The following is a 23,237-nucleotide window of genomic DNA, read 5'->3' as shown; positions in this document are numbered from 1 at the left end:
CCTGAGTTCATCACACCTGTAGTACAAGACTAGCACGGTGCAACATCCAATACAGGCAGCCTCAATCTACATCCCAAGTGGACTTCACCAAGTTAAAAAAAACCAACAGTAAAATCACAGGAGATCCTCTCTCACAGTAAGAGCATTTACATAAAATGTCCAAGCCAAGCTATACATCCTTGTCAGCAAAAGTGACTCATTTTTCCACTGTGCAAACTAAAGCTGAAAATGCTTCTGATGTGTGGGTTAATCAGACCCTGTTTAGAAGGCCATCACACTTCTCTTCCGAAAGTCTTGAAACTGTGACTTTAGCGTCACTGAATTTTTCTGTAAGTCGAGTTTGTACTGAGGCATTATCAATGTTGTAAAGTTCAGCTATTCTATTGCTAACATAAATGGTGTCTAAAACACCCTCTAAAGAAGTTGCCTTCCTTTCTGAAGTAAAAGACCATTTTAGTGAAATATCCTATGCCAGTATGTGCGTTTAGGATTAAAATCTCTTGATTTTTCTCAATTAAATTCAGTTTCGGAAGCAGTGTTTACGGAATGCCCGTTCCAATTCATCCAGTGCTTGCTCAGTCTACACACTGGACTTGTGATCACAGACCCAGTTTCCCATTTACACAGGCCAGCTGTGTGTCCTGCACTCACTACAGTGAGTCCACACAGGTCCCTCTCCTCTAACATACTTGCTACACTCATGGGTCCACTGATCTGTTCTCTGAACACTGTACTAATACTTATTTAAGCATTTTAAGCTCCTGAAATTGAAGTCTGACAGACTGTCACACCATATTTTTCCACGTAGCACCAATACTCTACAACCAAAATGTGCTTTAGAGGAAAGTACAGCAGTAAACAAAGTGAGGTTGTAATGCATAGCTACACCTCAAACAGTTTACATGTTTCTTCCACAATTATTTGAATTCTGTTAAAGCTCTTCATAATGCTCTCCTAACGGTATCCAGTCTCTTGCAAAGTTTCATACGACCTGCTGTTCTCCAGCTAATTCCTTATTATATAGAAATCACTTGAGGGAAGAAACAAGGGAAGACCGTTCCTTCTGAATTTCTGATTTTGATTTCTGTGAAAGCTTCCACAATTTGGCATGTGTGCTGACCTATAACTAAAGATTTGGTATCTACTCAAATTTAAAGACTAACAACTTTTAAATATATCAGACTAATACATCCTATAAAGTTCATACATCCAGGACAAACACCTTGAGATGCTGCACACGTGAAGACCATTGTTTGATTTTTTTATATCGAGATATACATCAGAACCAAAATACACAACTAGGTTGACACTAATGAGAAGCAGTTCAAGAATAGGCACACAAAAATTACTCTGGTATCTCCTAGAACAAGATCTCACTGATTTTACTTTGTTTAAAAAAAAAAAATAAAAATTGCTTCCAATACTACCTAGAAAACCTAAGGGTTCTGCAGTGTAGTACTACTACAAAATTCAAACTGCACAGTTGTAAGCTCTGTTTATATACAGCAGAAATACTTCTGGCACTTTACTGCTCACTCATACCTGTCATAAATAAATTCATCCAAGTAATACAACCTCTGTCTAACAAAAGAAATATTTTTTTATTTATTGCTCATGTCTTGCTCATCAGAAAGACAGCAAGACTAACTGAAGTGACATGGTACGCTGTTTATATTGAAAAAAATAAATTAAACCATACCTACCAAACGTGAAAAGTTGGTTATGAGATTTTTATCTACTTGCTGCCAATTTAAATGACATAATTTCTAATTTTCTTCTTTGTACCTACCTACAATACTTTACCTCATAATGCTGATGGTTTGCATATAATTACCTGAAGGGGCTCCAACCCAAGCCAGACCAAGGACTCCATCATCAAAATCACGGTCTGTAAACACATAGGCCAAGCAATAATCATCATGATTCTGTTCCGAGTTCAGTTCCAGAAACTTTTCCACACCAATATTAGGAAATCTGAAGGGATTGGAAGAGTCCTTCTCATCTACTGTTGTGTTTATCTAAAAGTAAATTGAAACAAACTGTAAGACAAGATTCACTTTCACTTGCCTTGTAAATACCAGCTAAGAGGCCTGCTGTTGTCAATACCTTGTTATGTTAAATAAAGATGTGGCTAAAGATTTATAGGCCTTGACAAATTACAGCCCCAATATTTGGAAAACCAGGTTCTACAATAAATTAAGAACTGCATTTGTGTAGTAAATCCCCCCTCTCTTATTTCTTTTTCCTTTCCATCAGTAGCAAAAAGTTTGTATTTATCCTCTTAAATCATCACTTTTAGCAGGAACTTTCAACCTGGAGAGCCACTATTTCATGATTAAAGCACTTGCAGAGCAATACAGTCTATTTGCCTCACAGTCAACACTGCTGAAATATAAGAAGTTCATTCCAATAAAAACTGATTACAGCTTAACAGCAGAAACAGCAGGCTTTTGACAGTAAGCACTAAAATAAATGTGTTGGGGAGCTATTTACTACAGAGACACCTGTGTTATGAAATTACTAACAATAAATGGTTACAAGTGAACAGCAAAAGGACTTTTAAAAAAAACCAAAAAACAGACAACCAGCCTCCCAGCAATATCAGTGAAGCTAAAAGTGTTTCCAACACAACTTACTCTTATTCGTTTCACCATGAAGCTGATGTTACGGATTCCTGAGAAATCTGTTGACTGGTAAATTGTGTCAATAGCTTTAACGTGGCTGGATATCTGCAAAAAACAAAAGTACCTACAGTTCAAAGTTCTGTGCACTACGCTATAGCTAATCTTAAAAGCAACAACTGCAAGGCCTATACTTTTACATACAAGATATTGTGCCACATGAACTCCAACAGGCCTTTTTAAATCCAGTGCTGAGTAAATCACCACATAACCTAGTACCCGGCATTGCCAGCATACCAGATTACAGCAAAGTATTTTGTTGTTTGTCTTTTTTTTTTTTAAACACATAATTCTATCAAGCATTCAGATACTTCTTTCTGATACTCATTAGACTCACTGCCACAGTAAGATAGCACTTTTTTGTATTGTATTTGTAGTGCTGCATTTCTTTTTTTTTGTGCAACAACTTACTTGTTAGAGCATTATTCTTTCATTTCTGGTCGAAAACAAATGTGAAAAAATTGATCATTTATCTTTCCCAAGAGCACGCAGAAATGCTAACTCATCAAAAACCTGATTTTGAAGGTGACTTCAGAGCTTTAGAAAACGTTACTCAAATTGAATTACGTATGTACAATGTGATGAACAAACAGTAAAAGTCAGATTTGCAAGTGGTAGTGAAGCTTCAGACTTCAAGAGAAGTATAGCAATGTACCAGTTATATTTTTAGCAAACTATCAAAGAAAAAAAGCCACATGAACCAACCCTTTTTCTAGTTAATATTATATTGACAAATGAAAAGCACCTGCCTCCAGTGGCCACTGCTTTTTAACCTTCCACTACATCAGACTCTACAGGAACAGATCTCAGTGTCATTAGGTCACAGTGTTTTGAATTAAAGTTTCAAATGCAAAGCTATGCCAGTGTTAACACCGAGGCTTGGCAGGCTGTCAAACAGAACAGAAACTCTTGAGGAAGTATTATTTTTCTGAGTAGGAACAGAGAAAAGTCAGACTGCAAGTCTTGCTCTGAGGTGCTGAACAAACCACAGCTGCCATTATTAACTAAAGGAAGCACAAGTGCCCAGGACTTCTGTCACAGATACAGAGCATCTTTTTAGTGATGTTAAAAAAAAAAAAAAGAAAAAAGGTGCTGTTTCAGTAATGTCACGATCACTTGCATTCACAATAATGAAACGACATTCTAAAGTAAACAAGCAATAATATACACAATTAAGTTACATGAAATTTATCAGAAATACAGAAATAATGTACAAGCAGATAATTTAAAACAAAGGCATTGGAAATACCTGTGCAATTACAGCTTCCCTTGTTCCATAATGCTTGTAGAACAAATGATCCGTCTGAATATACAGCTGACACGTATTTTTTTCAGCCTGCGTGGCACGCTTTTTTCTTAAAAGCTGTGGACCATTGTTCTTGGGCTCTTCAACAGGCTTCTGCATATACACAGGAAACATTAATTTTGTACATCTACATGCTGCACTAGATTACCTAAAAATAGCGATGGATTTTTCTAAACATACTGCACTAACAAAACCAGATTTTCTTTCTTTTTCTTTAACCCTCAAAGCCTCATGAATCTTGAAATGAACTAAGTATGTTACAGCTAGTTTTCAAGTATACCATCTATTTTTAGATCTCATTTAAATCCTTCTGTGCATTTCTTTTCAAATTACAACAGGCATACAATGTGAAACACATTTTTTTCATTCATGTGATCTTTGTAATTTTTTCTTTTGCGTAACCCTTTTCTAAAATGAGCAAGCAGTTTGTAGATTAGGAAAAAAACCAGCACGGTAGGACGTAAATGCACCCTCCTTAACACAAGTTATTTCACATTGTAATTACCTTGGCCAGCTACCTGAGCAAACAGAAATACTGCTGTGTGGAACAAAGGGTACGCTAAACATGAAGTTATAATAATGCTCATTAGCCAGAGCAGTATCTGCTAACACATTTGCCTTATGGTATTCACTGGTTGATAGCCCACTCTCTCCGTAAAATTTTACAAGCAAATTTTTGGGAAGGCACGTTTTTGTTACCGACACTGAATTGTGTAATATTTTTGATAATTTCTGTAATCACAATGTAAATACAGTTTAAGTTGTTGATGCTATTTAACAAGCCATATCGTGTAGTTTTGTTGGCATGTACTTAACTGACACCACAAAATTATGCCAAAACTTGAAACATCTCGTAACACAGATAACACTAAAAGAAACTCAGTAATTTACTGTTGGGAGGGGAAAAAAAAAAATTCCGAAATCATGACAAGTGGTGCAAACCTGAAAACAAAATAAATACAGGACTCTAAACATGTATTCCAAGTCCCTTCCATAGACCACCTACCTCCTATTACAGGCAACCTATAGCATGCTGTAACCCCTCCAGTCCTTTACTATGACGAGCAAGACCCTTCCTACTCACATCACTTCACTGCCCACTGAAAGCACTCAGATGTTACAAGCATGTTACATTAACATAATTTGAAAATCTAAAAGTTATTACTCTTTAAGGACCAATACAGTACTCAGAGATCAAGGCATCCTGAAACTCTTCCTTCTCAACTGCAATGAAGTATATTCATCATCTCAAGCTTGATTTCTGCATCCATCTAAAATTCCAGTTGTTGAAAAATTTAAGATCATGTAGGATTTGTTATGACTATGAGCTAGCATATCTACACTGCAGAAGCAATGAGAAGAAGGATTTAGAAAAATGATGTTAATAAGAAACCTCTAGGAATAATTTAAGTACTTCACAATGTTGAGGGATGACGACTGACCAAAAGTAGAAGAAACAACATACAAGTAACGGGAATTTATCACATTAATTTCTAGCCCACATAATCCATTAGCCTGTGTTATACCTCTGTTGTTGGTTCTTCTATACCAGTCATCTGGTACCTCTGCATTCTTTCAAATACTGAATGATCTGCACAACCTCCTTGTGGTCCATATTTGTGTGGGTATTCTAAAAAGAGGAAGGACAGGTTTCAAAATCAAAGAACAAGTCCAGAGTACAGCTGTATCACTGCAGATTATTCAGTTTGTGTCCAATATTGCTCACGTGGTTTGAGGGAAGCATTCTAAGATCCAAGCTTTATGCAGCTGTCTTTTTTTTTCATTAAACATTTCTACCAAGATACATTCTTAGTTTTACAAAGAGAACAAAACTGACAATTGCTTCTTAACATTGTTTTCTTTACAGATAACAAAAGAAATATGATGAATGATGACTAACATAAGAACAAAAGCTATAATTTACACATCTGTGCTGATATGCTTGAACTAACAGCAGCCTTAAAAAAAAAATGAACTCACAATGGAAAATTATTAGAGATTAAGTATACTAAAGACTGCTTAGGTAAGAGAAAGGGTTTTTTTAATTCTACTTGGTAACCTCAAACTAAGAAACCTTGCTAACATCCTTAGAAGATTCTATTACTTCATTCACCTTCCATGGAATTTTTGAAAATTTTTTATATCATGCAACTTGACTACCAATACATAAGAACTGAAACTCTCATGAACCTTGGTTTCAAACTCAACTCTACAATTCTAGAATTATGAGCTTCCTAACAATTTTATTGACAAGGTAAAATGCACAATTTCCACTCTGGAAAATAAACAATACAATTAAGGACAACAGATCAGTGTGTGTATGTATGCATATTTAAAACTTTCATCTGTAAATTTTCGTAACCTGTAATTCTGTATTTAAAACTTACAAGCAAAGTAAAACAAGACTGAAAAGAAAAAATTTTCATCACCTCCATGCTAATTCTAAAAACAAACCCTGTAGTACTATCCAGGTACACATCAGCTAAACATTCTGGAGATGCAAACTAGCTCACGGAGATTATCATACAGTTGGCTGCTTACCAAGGATAATTGTTTATGCAGATCTCCTTGCACACGTGAACGTGCCTCAGACACATACGGTTAGGTTTTGTCTGTTAGTACCTACTGGAGATTTGTAAGCAACTGGCACTTGCAGAAGCTTCCTCTGGAGAAGTACTGAAAGGAAGAGGTCTTGCCCCTTCAGCTTCTCTGCAGACTGGATCCCATTATAAACTGGTGCCCCAGTGAGAGATAATGGAGTACCAGCTACAGGAGCCACGTACGCAAGTATTTAGGGAACCAGTTTCTGTAGGGCAAACCATAGTTACACCATCACCTTAATAGGGTGTGGGGTTTGTCAGAAATGTGTAAACTTAACCAAGATTTGTTGGTGGTTTTTTTTTTTATTATTTCTGTTTGTTTGCTGGGTGGTGGCGTGTTTTTTTTTTAAGCAAGCATGGAGACCCAGAATCACAGAGTACACATACAGGGAATGCATACATATGGGTAGATTTATAAAGCCCAAGACCTGGCATCAAGGACCTGCTGTCCACATGATATGCATTTCAGGCTATTTCACCCTGGACTAGCTCAGCTCTAGTCTGGTTCTGCGGAGTCAAAGCCTGTTAGCAGCTGGAGCACAGCAGATGCACTCTGGTACAGTTTCAGCTAGTTGCCTTTAATTATCTTTGACTCTCATACCTGTTTCCTGCAGTCATACCATATGATACTGCTAAACTATTTCAATATACAAGCCCAATTTACCTCAGATTTTCTCCCTGTATCATTAATTTCTAAACTTCATATTTCAATCATTGAAAGCTGGGGGAAAATTAAATAGCGAACATGAATTAAAAAAAAATAATTGTGTATTTGGCATACAGCTGAAATTGAGTTCTGAAAAAACCCAAACCATTTAATATGAGTTTATGCTCCAAAATACTCCAAGACCAGATTCAACGGACCCACTGATAAACTTAAAAGGACTGATTAAGAAATAAAAGCAGTCTTCCAAACTTCATTCCTCTCCATCACACATAAGCAAGTATTTAAAGAAGTCATGTTTAACACTAGCTTTTTAAAACTAGTTAATAAGTTTAAATTACCTCATTTGTCATTTAACATTTCTTTTTCAAACTGGGTCCTTTTCCAGGTACAAAGTATTTTATTTCAACTGTAAACTTTGTCTAGTGAGAAAGAAACAGATATAATAAACACACTTCTTGGCAAAGAAAGTTTCAGCCCAAGAGTAACTGAAAGAGTATAGTTGGGTGTAAGCAGTTATTTATTATCTCACTAGCAAACTAATTCTATCTACTCTAAAGATCCAAGTACAGCACTGTATGTCAAAACTTCTTCCCAGTCTGAATTTTAGAGAAGCTGCTCCAACACACCACAAAATCACTTCTTCTTTGGTCAATTTTATGCCTACTCTGTTTTGACTAGTGTTTGCCAATGAGATTATTAGCAAAATCTTGATACTGTGTGGGAGGTAATATACTTGAATTCTAATAAGGTTGTTTCTTTAAATTAAAAACACCTTTTCAGAGGTAACTACAATGTGAAAAAAATCCTAGACCTCTGAAGAAAGTGGTATTTTCCTTTCACTGTTTTACAGAAATGTTCATGAATTACTGTTATTAGAGCCTTTCAAGTTCACTTAACGATTTTCTGTGTATTGGTTTCCCACATTTCAATGTCTTAATGCCACACAAATACCAGTTTTGAACTGCTGTCTCATCACATTCCTCCCAGCATGGCTAGCCCTAGCACAGTGTCAGAAGGATGAAGGGCGAGAAAAGGACAAAAATGCTTATGCTGTGAGCCACCTCACCCAATTTGATTAGCAACGTAGTGGAACACAGCTTTGCTGTAACCAATATTAAACAAAAAGCACCACTCACTGCTGGGGTCATCTTTACTCTCTGGGATCCTGTTTACTGTCACTAGACTGGAGTCAAGAGCAGAGAATTAGTGGTATGATCCTTTCCCTTCTCTATCTCCACCACTTTCATTTACTCCCACCATAGCATTTAAGAAAAACACTCTCCTGTATTTCACCTATTTAAAATTCTCATTACCCACTACACGACCACACCGCCGACCACTAACTAGTATCGGTGACAAAAGCACGTTACAGAAGGGTGGGAGTAACAGACATTGCTGCCTCACCATCAGCACACTCCATCTATATAAACCCACCCTGACTGGAAAGCAGCTCCTGCAGGTGGGAACTGCAGGAATCCACAAATATTAACTGGAAACATGACGGCACAGCGTATTTTGCACCAGCACAAAACGCCGTTTCCTGCTATCACCACACTTTTACTCATACTCTGTTGCATTATGACAACTGATGGAACAGTACTAGAAATAAATGCTTTCAGTGCATTACACAAAATAATGTCTTTGCTCTGTATCTCGTTTCCCAAAAAGGTTAGGAAATCCCTTAACACATTTTCAACACTACCTGCCTGCAATGCAAACAAATACTTCTCACTTCAAAAGCAACAGTCTAGCAAGAAACACTTTAAAAGTGTGACAGTTAAAATCATAAAGAATTGAACATGAAACCATTGGCAACAGCAATTGCCAAGGTTTTGCATGTGCCGGAGAAGACAAATCTCCCGTGGACAGAGTTGAATCCGCCCTGCCAAACACGGGAGGCAGGTAAGATAGGATGCTTACTTTGGAACCATGTCTAGCTTACAGAGAAAGCTGCACACAGAACCTTCTTTTGACAAACACTGTGCTACCCCCAAACTGTGAGGGCACTGTTCCCTTTTCATCTTTTGAGGCTTCCTCTTTCTACCATCCCCTGCAGTAGCTCCATTTCTGGAACTAAGCAGGAACTACACTGTGTCAGATGACTGGGACAGTTTTTGACTTGCATCGCACAAGTCTGGTTCATGCTCCTGTGATGCTTTTCAGCGCTTTGAGCGGCGCATCCTTCTGCCAGCTCTTTGGGATCAAGAGCTTCTTAGCCTGTCCCTAGCCACAACCCTGCGAGGTGATCAAGGGAAAACACGTGCTTTTAGCATGAAACAATGGCTCACGGTGAATGCAGAGTTGAGGAAAAACTAGAAGTCTACTTTCCATCAGATCTATGAAAGAAAGAGTTTAATTACAGGATCAATTTTCTAACTAGAGAAAATCCCCAGACAAAACACTTTTTCTTTTCCCATGTTGTCCACTTTCCCATTTTCCACTTTCAATTTTTGTATACCCTGACAGAATGTTAAAAACCAGTAAACAACAATAATGTAATAACAAATCTAAAAAACGAAGTTTGTCATTTTGTACTTTCTGCCAGTGGTATTCTAACTAGATGGCAGATCATTATTAGTGATACATCAAATCCAGACACTTGAAATAAGGATTTTTATCATTTTAAAGGAAGGCACTGCCTACCACAAAGAAATACCTGACCATATGATTTTTTTTCTTCTGCTTGTCAGTAAATAGTGTGATCTGTTAAGGATTTGGTTAGGTGCTTAACAGATACTGGATTTCAGCATCTGAGGCAAGGATATGACATCAAACTTCCATTGAAAGTGATGAAAATTCAGTTCTTCAGCCGCCACAGAGATTTGCCCAATACTAGCAAAAGCAGTGGTGTCACAACAAAATTCAAATTTAAGCAGGTACAAAGCAAAAAAATCCTTGTTACAGATTTCACTCTAAGCAGCCTGTCGCACTGTGCTCCTCCCATGACAACTGCCAAGTAGACCTTCATTATTAAATCGACAAGCACAATATGAAAAAAAAAAAAGAAACCAAGTTCTCACTAATAATAGAGTCTGCAGTGGCCAGTTCATTCAGCAGATAGGGCTTTGCGAAATTACAAAATACACTTTCTGTTCTCAGTTGTATAGATCTTCCAAGACCACAAAGACAACGAAATGACCACGTTCCTTTTCCTGAAGGTCTGAACACGATTTTCACGTCTACTGTTGAGCTGAGAAAATACATATTTTGTATTTTACAGTATGAACTCAGGGATTCATTTGAAGCATATATGATTTAAATAAAATAAATACAGTTCCAATGAAGTCCTAGTCCTTAAAGAAAAGTTTCCAAAATACTTTAATGAACAAAAGCAATTTGCATCTTTCTAGCACTAAATTATATATCAGTTTGATCATGAGTGTTTTAGAAATTAAAATCATTCAAGTTGTGTTTCGAGTCATGAATAGAAGGCTGCCTTCCACTGGTCACCACATCCACTGTAACAGACAAAAGCTGCCTTATAAAGTTGACAATATAATCCCCATTTACAAAAAAAGCTTTTGTTTAGCTACTGAATAAGAACTCATTGAGATGCTAATCATATATTGCATTGTGATTTCTGAAAAGCACTAAAAGGCATATTGTTTCAAAAGGCTGCAACACGGCTGATCAAAAAAACGTACCAAATTAAAGCAAAGACAACTTCTTCCTCTAGTCTCTCCTGAGTTAGAAATTGAGTGTTTTTGTTGCTTTTGCCCTGTTTAAGAACACTAGTAGTTTGACTCTATTTCACAAGAGTTTGCTTTATATTAGAGCAGTAAGAAAAGATTTGCATGGTTGTTTTTAAGCTTTTACAGTAGCTTTAAAAATAGCTTTTTTTTAGTTGTCGGGAGTTTTTTTGGAGCTGCAGTTCAATGCAAAAATAGCTCTCATGAAAGGCAAAAAAATTTTAACCTCAAAAGCACTATTCAGAAAGTGACAGAAGCAGTTGTGTACTTCAGATATTTCAGACCACAGACATCCTAGAGGCATCTAACATACCAATGAAAAAAGTTAAACTAGACAATCAGAACACATGCACGATGGACTCCAAGTCGACATCACCCGACAGGAGTGGCACGTTTTCAAACAGTGCTGCTCAGACTTCGCTCCAGGGTGGGATATTTTCAACCCTGCTGAGCAAAAGCAGCAATGTTCACTCACTTGGGGATTTGGAAGCCATACTGTACTGTTGCTTTAATGTGGCTCTCTGGAATAGATTTAGACAATCCTCTCTGATAATCTGATTGTTTCTACCTGATGGTTTTGATGCACTAGATTCAAGAGGAAAAACTGTGTAAACCAACATACCATCACCTGAGTAATTTAAAAAACTCCGTATCCTGCTCCCGTTCACTTTAATAAGACATTGATATGAACCAATTTCATCATTAGTTTTTTCCAGCTCTCAAGCAATCCATTTACTCCTCCAACACAGGCAACTTCTACAAAACAGCAATACTAACTTGATTTTATGAAAAAAAAATAAAAATTATTTATCTGCTCCTTTAAGGTACAGTTCTATTTCTGTCGTTACTTGATAACAGCAAAGAGACTATTTTTAGTCACCCACTATTTACAGCATAAGGAACTGGGACGCAAGACTATCTTCTTGCTTGTCTTACCCCTTCGAAACTGGGCAAATCATTAAACTGCTTTACGTCCCTCTACTTCCCTCCTTCCCCTCTTTTCTACAACAGGGTTAATAAAACCTTTTGTAAAGCAGACAGTGACTTATTTACAGCAAGTGCTACATAACTGGTAACTTTATTCCCACCACCAAACAGTGAATTGAACTGTTCTGTGAGACCTAAAAAGATTTTAGAAGTACGCACATATTATTCACAGAACTGCTGTTGAAAAGACCTATCTTACGGTTTCACACCACGCTCTTGTAATTTTTTTTATTACTTTTCCCCACTACTCTTCTGCTCCAGCAGCAAACCCTGTAACATTCCAAGAGCAGCTAGCCAGGCACACTGCCTTATCAGACTTCCACCTGCAATGGGCTGTAGAGCTGAAAATTAAACACATGCTGCAACTTCTCCGAGAATCAAAAGCAGTACGTGGAAGACTATCCTATGAAGTTAACGTTATTCTCAGATACAGGTCTTGTAAGTACCAGGAAGATACACATTTAGTCAGTCAGAAGTAGCTCACAATGTACATAATATTCAATAACTGCATTCATTCAGAAACTCTTTAAAATTATGCAACTTCTATTTGATTTTGGGTTAGTAATCATATTTACAGAATGGGGTAACAGGAAGGACAAACCTATCTGCTAGCTCACAGCAATTTTAACATAAAGACAGCACACATACTGCCACTGAATGTAAAATACAGCTGTATTCCAGAAGCTTTATTCAATTAGAAAAAACCAAACAAAATTTGTTGAGTTTTTAGCAGAGAAAGCTCATTTCTCTTCACTGCATTCATTCAAGCAAGTGACCAGAGAATTATGCAATAACCCTGTGTTTTTCACCAGCTTACAGCTCAGAGAAAATGACAATACATAAAGCCAAATCACAACCAGAGATGATCTTCATCTGTCTTCCTATTTTTGACATTTATTTTCGCAATACAGTTTCATTATGATGTACTTAGAAAATGATTTACACATACATCATCATGAAAATGGTTCAAGTAATTTCTAGGGATCTAACCCAAGATTCTCCACCTAATTGCAAAGAGATTTCAAACTCAAGTCTTCTAGGAATTGCACAATGGCCTGACGGAACAAGTTTTTAAATGAAGTTATAGTTTAAATCTATTTTTAAGCAAGACTGAAGTCCCACATAAAGTTTGCTTGCAACACAAAATTTGCTAGCTTCAATAACCAAAAGGTAGCCCTCAGGTGACTCTGCCAATGTCTGCTTGGAAAGACTGAAACTCAGAATCACAACTTCACTGCACTATTTTTGGGGTTCGGCATAAAGTTACTTGAGCATAAAATAAAACTGATTTCTATTACAACTGAAGACTGTTCATACATAAAAAGACAGGCAGAGTGCAGAACTTTGATGCATCAGTTCTGAAGATATAGAAGTATTCCATGGTACTCTCTCATCCTCCTGGGCATTTACAACTACAGCTTCTGAGGCTATACTCTTCAAATTCAAGTAATATGAATTCTCTGGATGTTTCCATCAGCTACTGTGTAAAACGGGACATACTGGGCGCCACCACATATTCCAAAGAGGTCTCTGAAGGCATCTGTGACCTATGCATGCAGGGGAAGCTTTAACTTCCCACAAGTACCATCTTCACTAGATGTCAGTAAACACCTAGTGACTTGAACTTCATTTTATTTTCCAAATCACAGGGAAGAACAATCAGTACAGAGCACTTTAGGAACGCATTTTTCAAAAGAAACTTGTATCCACTGAGCATAAAATACACTGCTTATACACTTGAGCCCGACTGCCAAGGGTTTCTTAAAATGGCAGAATAAGGAAGACTCGCTTTGGTTTGCCATAGATCTCTTTCACACCATAACTGTATATGAACCACTTCAGGTTAACATAATTCACAGTGTCATATCCAAGCCAAAGCCTCATTTGATGCTTACAAATGGCTTACAGATTTTGACATTTAATAAAAAAAAATATATATTTCATCCATAGCACAGAATGGAAGTACTCACTGATATCATCTTCATGATAAATTACAGAGTGGAACGGTAGAGTTTTGTCCTTAATATATCTTTCTGCTGGCTCAATATAAAAGGTCCCACTGTGAGTTTGGATGAATCCTTCAAATTTTCCATCAATAACAGACCCATGGGTAAGACTTCCCTGCTCACCTGTTGAAAGAAAAAGTGCATTAGATTTTTTTATACCTTTTTAAAAGCTTTCAGTCCTGTGCAAACTTCAAGCATACACATTACCCAAGGTGTTAAGCAGATAATGCTAAAGTATGATACTTGCATTAATTATCCTGATTGTGCACCAGTTCCCAAATGGAAACAACCTATATGAATTATACGGTAATAAGATTCTGGATAACAGTAGCACGACATTCTTCCAGAAAGGTTGTGTCTGAATTTTTAGAGCAGACTATTCAACATTAAGACATACAGTTATCCCAAAATCATAGTTAGTAAGCCCAATAGCTTCCTAATCAGGTGCGTAAATTACATGTTTAAAAAGCATGAGCAACTCAACTCTGTAGTTTAAAGCTGTCACATATACAGCATTAATCCTATATACAAGATCTGTCCTTATACATATTATAATATATACATTATTAAGAAAAAACCCAAAACCATAAACTAAACTTGGAAAGCTTTCAAAGAAAGATTTCCCTATATTCAAGACACTCATTTTTTCTTCAAGCATAAGCCTCTTAGAACTGTAGCTAGGTTTAAATGTGGAATGGAGTGAATTTGTGTTTGGAACGGTCACAATCTGGAAAAGCACAACTATCCAAGTTAGTAAACAGCAGTAAGGAAAAAACCAAAACCTTTTCTGAAATATTTGCACAAAGTAAGAAAAAACACAACAAAAGACACCCCACCCTCACACCCCTTGTAAATCCTCTGACCCACCTAAGCCAACTGGCAGATTGGTCTACCTACATGCATATAAAGTGCTAAGTGAGTATAGTTCACACTTTAAAACTGTCACTTCAAGACTGTAGGACATTACTAACAGAGTTAGATTCCTTTCAGAACCAGACTGTATAAAAAGAGTTAGTGTATCTTTATCCTTCTCTCTTCATGTGCTTAATTCCTTAATTCTCCTTCCTTGTTAATCAGTTTTATCTTTTGTATTTACTGAAGTTGGGTATATTACCCTTAATGATGGTAGCATTATATTCCTTAAATTCCTTTAAACTAACAGTACCTGACTTTTTGTAATGCAGCTCCTTCCTATTTTTTTTTTAAATGCATCAGACTTCTATGAAGAATATGTTCATAAACAGAGCTGAACTTCAAGTTCTATGGATATGAAAATTATTAGGTAAAATACTCATTTGTTAAGTGTGATTCACATGACAATAAAAGCAGATGGAGTTTAAATGCATGTAGATGTATTATAGAATTTTAATAATGAAGATGACCTAATCATACAGATATTCATTTTCCATATGTACTATTAAAAAAGCTCCTGTTTAAGATGACTGCACTTCAGTCCATTTTAAAGGATTGTACTTACCATAAATGTGTCCAGTGTAAATATGGGAGGTATCATAATCAATTACTTGGTTTGATATTTCTACTTTAAAGTCATCACTGAAGAGAGATGTATCTCTCTTCATTCGAAGGTTGAAGTGTCTAAAGTGAATAAAAAAAAGATGGTAAATTGGCTTTGAGCTGCAATTACAAGAGCACTAAGCAAAATACTTCTAACCAACACTTTCTTGCAAACAATTTGCAGACCATTTATCTGTAGAAAATGTTTACACCGTACATGAATTAGACCATAGCCTAGAAGGATTTTCTTAAGCAAGGTTTAGAAATTTTTTATAAAACTAGCTAAATTTATGAGATTTAAGCCAGAAAATAGGGTTACACTTAAATGCATAAATCTAAAATGCTGACTTGACTATACACTTGTTCAGAAGACACAGACATAGCTTAAGAGGAAAGGCAGCTATTTTACCTCACAGCACTGTGAAGCAGAAGAGATAAGAACAACTACCAGCTTATTTTACTTTCATCCCAACATTTAAGTAATGTAAATGAAATGTAGGTAAGCTAATTACTGTTTCAACTAAAACTCAAGAAGTAAGTTGGGCAACAACATTTAATAAGAAAAACATTTAAATTGGTTGAGTTACATGCACAATTATGTGGCCAACTCCACTCACTGAATGCTAATGATAGAGTTCACTTGTCACAGGGAAAGCTATCATCCATTTGTGCTAACACCAAAATAACCAAAACAATTAAGCACCATGGCACAAAGTAATTTAAATTTCACTACTTTTTAGTACAGCTGAAGCATATACAAAATATATCTTCAGCCTTCACTTGCACATTAAATTATATGTCACTACAGTTATAAGTATTTCAAAACAACTGTACATTAAGATGCAAAATTCAAGGTCAAAGAAAAAAGTCATGCCTTTACCTAAAACCCGCTGAGAGCTCTAGTGATTCATGTTGACTATTCTGTAATGCAAACAGTATTTCCCAATCAAACTATTTATTATTGTTGCCACAGTGTTAATAAACCTTCAAAGCGAGTATTCTCCTCTGGTGATGTGTTAGAGATATCTAATACAAAGGTAGGAAATTCTGGGATGTGGCTGGTAAATGGGGAAGGTTAAACTTCAGCAGTTCCCTGTGACTCTTGGGCTTTGCGCCAAGCTAACCAGTGCTCATATTATAATTTCAGTATTGATATATTTTCTGAGGGCAGATTCCCCTGTTGAAAAGGAAGAAACACCTCACTATAGATGCGCTTGGGTGCTACAGTCACTGAGGAACACACGCCAGCTAGCAGTTAACAGTTATCCACACCCAGCTAGAAAGGCATGTTTTATGATAGATAGCTAGTTTTTATAATATCAGAGAGAAAAAGTAAGAATTTTTCTTCTTTAAGTTAGTCTCTTTACTAGCTCTGTAAAACTGTCTTTTGGTAACACAGAGGTTCATGAGGATGAGGAGATAACATGAACAAGCAACCCAGTAAAACATCACAGGACAGAATGCTACAGCGTTATGCAATACATTTTTCTAGGGGGGGGAAGAAAAAAAAAGAAAAAAAAAGAAAAAGAAAAAAAAAAAAAAGACTTTAAGCCACCTTGTGTGACTTTTCTGGGCAGAAGTCAGAAATGAACAGTCAGGAGCGGAGAGGGGGAAAGACCAGCACTGAACAAGAATCTGAAGAAGTTTATTCAAGTCCTTCAAGAAGTTCTACTCGTTTTGGTTATAACACACTGCTCAAGTTGTGACACAGATTTGAACTCCATTTTAGTCTGAGCTTTCCCTGCGACTGAGCTCTCTAGAGTTACTGAAGATGGATCAGACTCTCTTCAAGTGCATCTGAACTAAGTTACATGACAAGAGATCCTGGATCCTTTAGAATAGCTCTCCTCCCTTCTTTATATTCTTTCTGAATATTTAAAAGGACTTCTTACCATAAGAAGTCTCCAACTGAGTCTGTGATGAACGGAAGTATCTACTAACCCCAGCAAGAGCACCTACTATACCTAAAATTACTTTTTCCTGGTGAAAAAAGTAGGCTTTCTGAAAAAAACCCCACACCACAATCTATACAACACTTCTCACAGAAGTGCAAAAAAGTTACTTCAAAATTAATTTTTCCTGGTTGTATTCATGTAAGTTTCACATAAAATTGAGGAGCAATTATTATCTCTAACACTCAATTGCATCAGCAATTTCTTTATTATTTATTTTATTAGACAATGCAAGACTTCTAGCCGCCATATATGTCAGTGGAGTGGGGGATAAAGACATTACCTCAGAGTTAAATGAATAATTTAGCAAGTTTAGCCTAAAAAACTACCAAGTAGATAGATGAACTAGCCCTAGGCCTCAATCGTGAAGCTATCCAGGGTATCCTTTCCTCAACTGCCAAGGCATCTACATTCTCATCCTTACAAATTAGCGTGACATTCAGCATTGTGCTTCTGGACTATCACTGCTGACTATTGCCTGATGGCCATTTCGAGTGGGTTTGGTGTTTTGCCTGGGCATCCTGCACCACGGAACGGTGCTTTTGGAGGCACAAGGGGAAGCTCAGCAGAATCTACTGAAGCTGGGAATAGGTATTCCTTCTGGGAAGGATACCCCTCCATCAATATCACCCTATCTGTCACTTCAAAATGGACTGTTAGAAGTTATACGTACAAAATAAAGTTTCAGTACTTTTAAAATTAAGAAGCCTGTATTTATTCTCCTTTCGTTTTCCCCCCTTCTTACTTTCTCCACTGGTACATAACAGTGTAAATTCTAACCCATGCTGTCACTTATTTATTAAGAAAACCAACTCTATTTGCAGGATTAAAGAACTATTTCAAATACAAAACAACACAGTTGTTTTTCACAATAGCAATTCTCTGATCATTTGATTTATTTTGCTTAAACCATTAGATAACCTGATCGTGTCTTGGCTATTTTTAGACAGGTCTTTTCTTGGTCATTCAAACATGCTCAATGGGAACAGGATTATCTGTCTGGACCGTTCACCCTTTTAACAACAAGAAATGAAGTGACAAGTCTTCCTTCAGTTCTCCCCCACCAAAAAAAGGGAGGGAGAAAGAGGCAACTTGCAGGGGGTGAAGGGGTGGTGGAGAACAGGCATCTATTTGTCTCCTCTTCCGAGGAGACATAAACCCCCATGTACATAAACATGTAAACATAAACCCCCATGTATTACATGAAACCTACAGCAGACAAACTAAATTCCATTTTTATTGTTACGCAGAGACATGTGAATGTACTACTAACAAATGTCAATGACATCAGCTGCCCTGAAAAGATGCCAGCGTGTAGGTGGGGAGACTCCAAATTGTAATGACTGAATCAAACAAATGGATAGTTGGCAGTGACCCCCTAGAAAACCCAGCTCAACACCTTAACTTCTCAGCGAGAAACTTCCAAAGACCCTACAAAATCCATTCCAGTATTTCACCCAGTGTAGAAGTTCCCCTAAAATTTACTCTAGATTTCTTTAAGGCTAGTATTTCTCCCCCTTTCTGGAAAGGAATATAAGCTAGTCGCTATCCTTCTCAAAGTGATGTGGAAGAGAATGCATCTTAGTTTCCTTTCCTGGCTTAAATCCAGTAACTTCATCAATTCTTTGGAGGACTGGAGAGTCCAGAGAAGTTCAAAAAATTTGTCTGTATCATTTCTAAATATGTTTTCTAAAACTAGCCATAATGGAAGAAATACGAAGCCTCAAATAAGCCTTTTGGTAATTACAATTTTTATAGCATGCATTGAATTCTCTGTGCCAGCACCTCTGTCAGTATAAACTAAGCTATTCCCTGGCCTAGCTACCCACCAGGCAGAAGATTAACTATTTCCAGAAAAATAATGCTGCTTTATTTAGACACTTTCTACCTTGCTTAAGACATTTCCCAGCAGTAGTGCTCTCTAGAATAGAATCAAATCAACTAAGACTACGTTTTGACCTCACTTCTATGTTTCTGTCTTACATGTATCTGAAAACTGATACATTAAGAGGCTGTTACTTGGTGACTGCATGGTTGCTTGTATGGTTGAAGACTGTATTTTTGGTAAAACTGTTTATATTTTTATATAATCTGCTTTGATAATAAACTACATCTTATTCATTAATGGCAGTACCCTAAAGACTATCAAAAGGTAGATTTTTATTTCACTTTAGCTTACCTCAGGGGAGACTATGTCAGATTTGCAAGTATGTAACATAGCAACTAAGTGATAATTAAAGAAAAAAAAAAAATAGTGGAGAGCACCACACTTTGCTAAAAGCCAATACCTTCCCATGGGGCTGAGTTGCGTCAATCCTATGCTCTAATCACAGAGCAAATACTTAAAAAAACAAAAACAAAACCCCCAAAAGCTGTGTGTCTATACTGACAGTACTTGGTAAAATGAACATAAAGGTATACGTCTAAGAGTTAATGCTTGATCTATTAATCCATTTCTTTTCAGTATGAATTACCCTCCAAGATCAGTGATTTTGCCATGATTGAATGTCCAGTGTACTGGGACACTGAGAGCAGTCTGCCGACTTTTCCAAAGCTGGCAGAAAAGGCCACTATCAGTGGTATGCAAAAGGGCACTTGGTGCTTTCCCTTTCCTGCCTTCACTCAGTCAAATTGCCGTAACCAGTGGCAGGCTAAGCAGGCAGGATCACTCTCTGACCAGGGAGATAGTTTTAAGGAGGGGGAAAAAAAAAAAAAAAGAAAAAAGAAAAAAGAAAAAAAAAAAAGGACAAAAGAAAAAGAAGGAGATGGAGGAGTTATCCCACAGCTGGAAGAAGTGGCTGGGAAAAGGAAACAGAAGGTGATGGGATGGCAGCAGTATGGGATGTGACTCCAGGACAAGGAGAGTCCGTTTAGGTTCATACTTTTCTTGGTAGGAACCAGAAAAATCATTTGTAGCTGTGCGTCCATGAGTCTCCCCACAAGTCAGGATCTAGACGATACTACTCTGCTTGAGATGCAAGCAGAAAGATGTCTTTCATCCTTACTTTTACCATTTAAGAAGTCAAAGTCTCTTTGAAAAATGGAAGGGGAGAATAATTTGGGCCCTTCTTTCTAACTGCTTCCACACAAGGCATCCCAAAATTTAAACTTTGTTCCCACAGACCATCAGACTCATTCCAACCCTGAACTATATTGAATAGAAGACAGTTTAACTCATAAGCCAGGTCTACAGAACCATCACACTTATGAACATACTTTTTATTAAAAAAACCAAACACACCACTATTTTCACTTACTGTTAAACTCACACAACATATTCCATCATCATTTAACTGACAATTCCCCATGGTCCTGCTATTGACACTAAAGAAAACACATCTTTGAAACAGCACGTGGTAGGGTCTCCATGTTTATAATTCTTTCTATTACGCACCTAGATGCAGATAGAGGGCATCATCCTCTAGTAAGTCTTTATCTAAAACCCTATCTCTACAGCATTGCAATGCTCAGCAATTCCAGCTAGAATGCTTGCAGCTTATGTTTATTTCCCATCAATACCTCTAGGGTGGCACCTGCAATTGTTCAGAGATTTCTTTCCTGACCTTCAGAAGTCAGACTTGCTAAGCTTGTTATTCTAGAAGTACACAGCTAAGGATGTAGCCTTCATCCTAAGCGATTTGCCACTGAATATTTTTGATATACATACCTGCAAACACATAAGCTAGTTCAGATAACAGAAACCATCCAAGCAGGGTTTACAAGTAGCTACACATCAGCTCTAAGAAAGTTAAGTATCTCTCTGTCCTGAAGAGTACGGTATACAGATTTTAAGAGCTAAATAGTCTTTACCCAGGGTTGATTTTTTTATTCTTCCTCTTTCAGTAAATCTTCTTTGGGAAGTGCAGATTCTGTCACTTGTTCTCCTGCTTATCCAAAACAACCCTTCAGTTTGTATTTACATAAAGCTGATTATTTACATGCAGTGCCATGTTGTATCAATTCAAAAACATGAGATCAAAAAGAGAAAACATGTTAAGGATGCGCTAGAATAAAATCACAAGGCATGAAAGTTACTACATAAATTCAAACTAAGAAACTAGTTTAGAAAGAAGCTTTCTTACTGAAACAAAGACATACAAAGAAATCTGCCAGCTGATAACATGAGCTCATATGAAGCACATAGCCTAAGTACTTTCATTTACGTCTACAGCTTTTCATTTTAAGAACATGGCTTTTTGAGAACATTGTTACATACAGGAAAAAAAAAAAAGGTTACATGCAGTACCATGCAGTACTAATAGCAGCAGTGAGACTGATGCAGTGTTTTTACAGCTGTTCATTGATCAAACACTACTCTGAGCACTTGGACATCATCAGGCAAAACAACCTCAAGCGGAAGCTCACCTCACAGCATCTTCCTGACTCCTGGCATCCACCATCACTTTGGAAAGCACTGACAGGCACTTTAGCTGTCAAATTATTTGAAGCAATAATGACTAAATCTCTGTGCCCACTGGACTTGCCACATTAGGCACATACAAACTGTTAGCCTTTTTATATAGAACCACAAAGACAAAATTTCTTCTCCCTTTCCCTCCCCATACAAACCCATGAAGGATAGGATAATAAGATTTTTCTGAACTGCCTTCCCCTCCAAAAACTACCTATTATTATAGTTATTAAGTTACAGAGCAGAGGTGAATGCACTCTCTTTTGAATACACAGGGGTATGGTATGTACCTGTACTGACACAGAACAGTCAGCAAGAACGTTGTGGTGAATAAGAAAACAAGATAAGGAAAATGTCCAATAACCACCAGGGATCACTACAAATGACCAATATCACCGATTTTTAGCACAGTAGAAGCAAAGCTTGTGTTTTATCATTAGTTAGAACGTATTCAAGTTTCTGACTATCATAACCCAAACCTCTACAAGCATTCATGCAGACTGATCTGAAGATATAATTGTCCATTACATTTTGGAACACAGTAGAAGAAAGTTATGTACTTTCCAGTCCAGATGAACTGTGTAAGGTGGTAGAGGCTGAGGAATCTGCCATTCCAGTTGCACCGGCATAATCATCTAATAGTCCCATAATTTTGACCCTATATTGAGCTAGGTTTTAAGATTTGAATATGTTGGACTAAAAGAATCTGGACTTAGCAGCTGTGACTTGTAAGCCCAAATTAAAGCATAGAAAAGTGTTTTTATCAGCAAAGCCGGTATTTTTATATATCTCAGGTTTTATAGAACAACCTACCAATATTCAACAAATTAATGCTTTAATATTCACAAGCATAAACATATGAAAGGTCTTTTTATTTGTATGTGTTACAAAGAAGTGACGTTGCAAGCACTTCCTGTAATAGTTTTCCTATTATAGCATCATATATAGTCCATAAATTCCAACAAACATGTCTGATCTTAACTTACAGTATTTTTTAAAAATAAAATTTTAGATAGAAAACTAAGGAAAACTGTAGCTAGATGGCAAAATATCTGAAAAATTCTCAATGCATCTTTAATTTATTAACAGGCAGTTGTTACCATGTGTTTAAGCACCACTTGAAAATGCAGCTGTTCACTCAAGTCACATAGGTAACCTTCAGAAGGGAGAGTCAGCAACTAAAAACGGGAAAGTGGAAGTGGGTATGGATGGGTGATTAACAGGGCAAACTAAGAAAAAATTAGAAAGCATATGTTATTATGAATGCATTAAGTTGACTGAGTGTGCAGTTAAACACTACACAGATGTAGTTACTGTTTTCTGAATGAAACAATGTCTCAGGAATTCACAGCTATGTCATTAGGTAAAAAGATATAGTTCAAAGAACATCAGATTTCAGGCAAGTTTTTCAAGCTCATTTTCA

The 23,237-nt window shown here is 36.9% G+C and overlaps 1 protein-coding gene across 2 annotated transcripts in view; it reads right to left on the bottom strand.

Moving 5' to 3' along the window:
• Positions 1–23,237, bottom strand: part of ADAM10 (ADAM metallopeptidase domain 10) — a 51,350-nt gene that overhangs the window by 11,196 nt on the left and 16,917 nt on the right. For both annotated transcript variants that reach the window (XM_056346285.1, XM_056346286.1), the window contains exons 3-8: positions 15,414–15,532; positions 13,901–14,059; positions 5,514–5,617; positions 3,931–4,080; positions 2,637–2,729; positions 1,835–2,018 (exon numbers count right to left, since the gene is read on the bottom strand). In XM_056346285.1, the coding sequence (XP_056202260.1) occupies positions 1,835–2,018; positions 2,637–2,729; positions 3,931–4,080; positions 5,514–5,617; positions 13,901–14,059; positions 15,414–15,532 (809 nt within the window). The remainder of the gene's footprint in view (positions 1–1,834; positions 2,019–2,636; positions 2,730–3,930; positions 4,081–5,513; positions 5,618–13,900; positions 14,060–15,413; positions 15,533–23,237) is intronic.

Source organism: Falco biarmicus, chromosome 7, assembly GCF_023638135.1.
Source record: "Falco biarmicus isolate bFalBia1 chromosome 7, bFalBia1.pri, whole genome shotgun sequence".
Lineage (NCBI taxonomy): Eukaryota > Metazoa > Chordata > Aves > Falconiformes > Falconidae > Falco > Falco biarmicus.
This window is presented reverse-complemented; position numbering and strand designations above follow the sequence as displayed.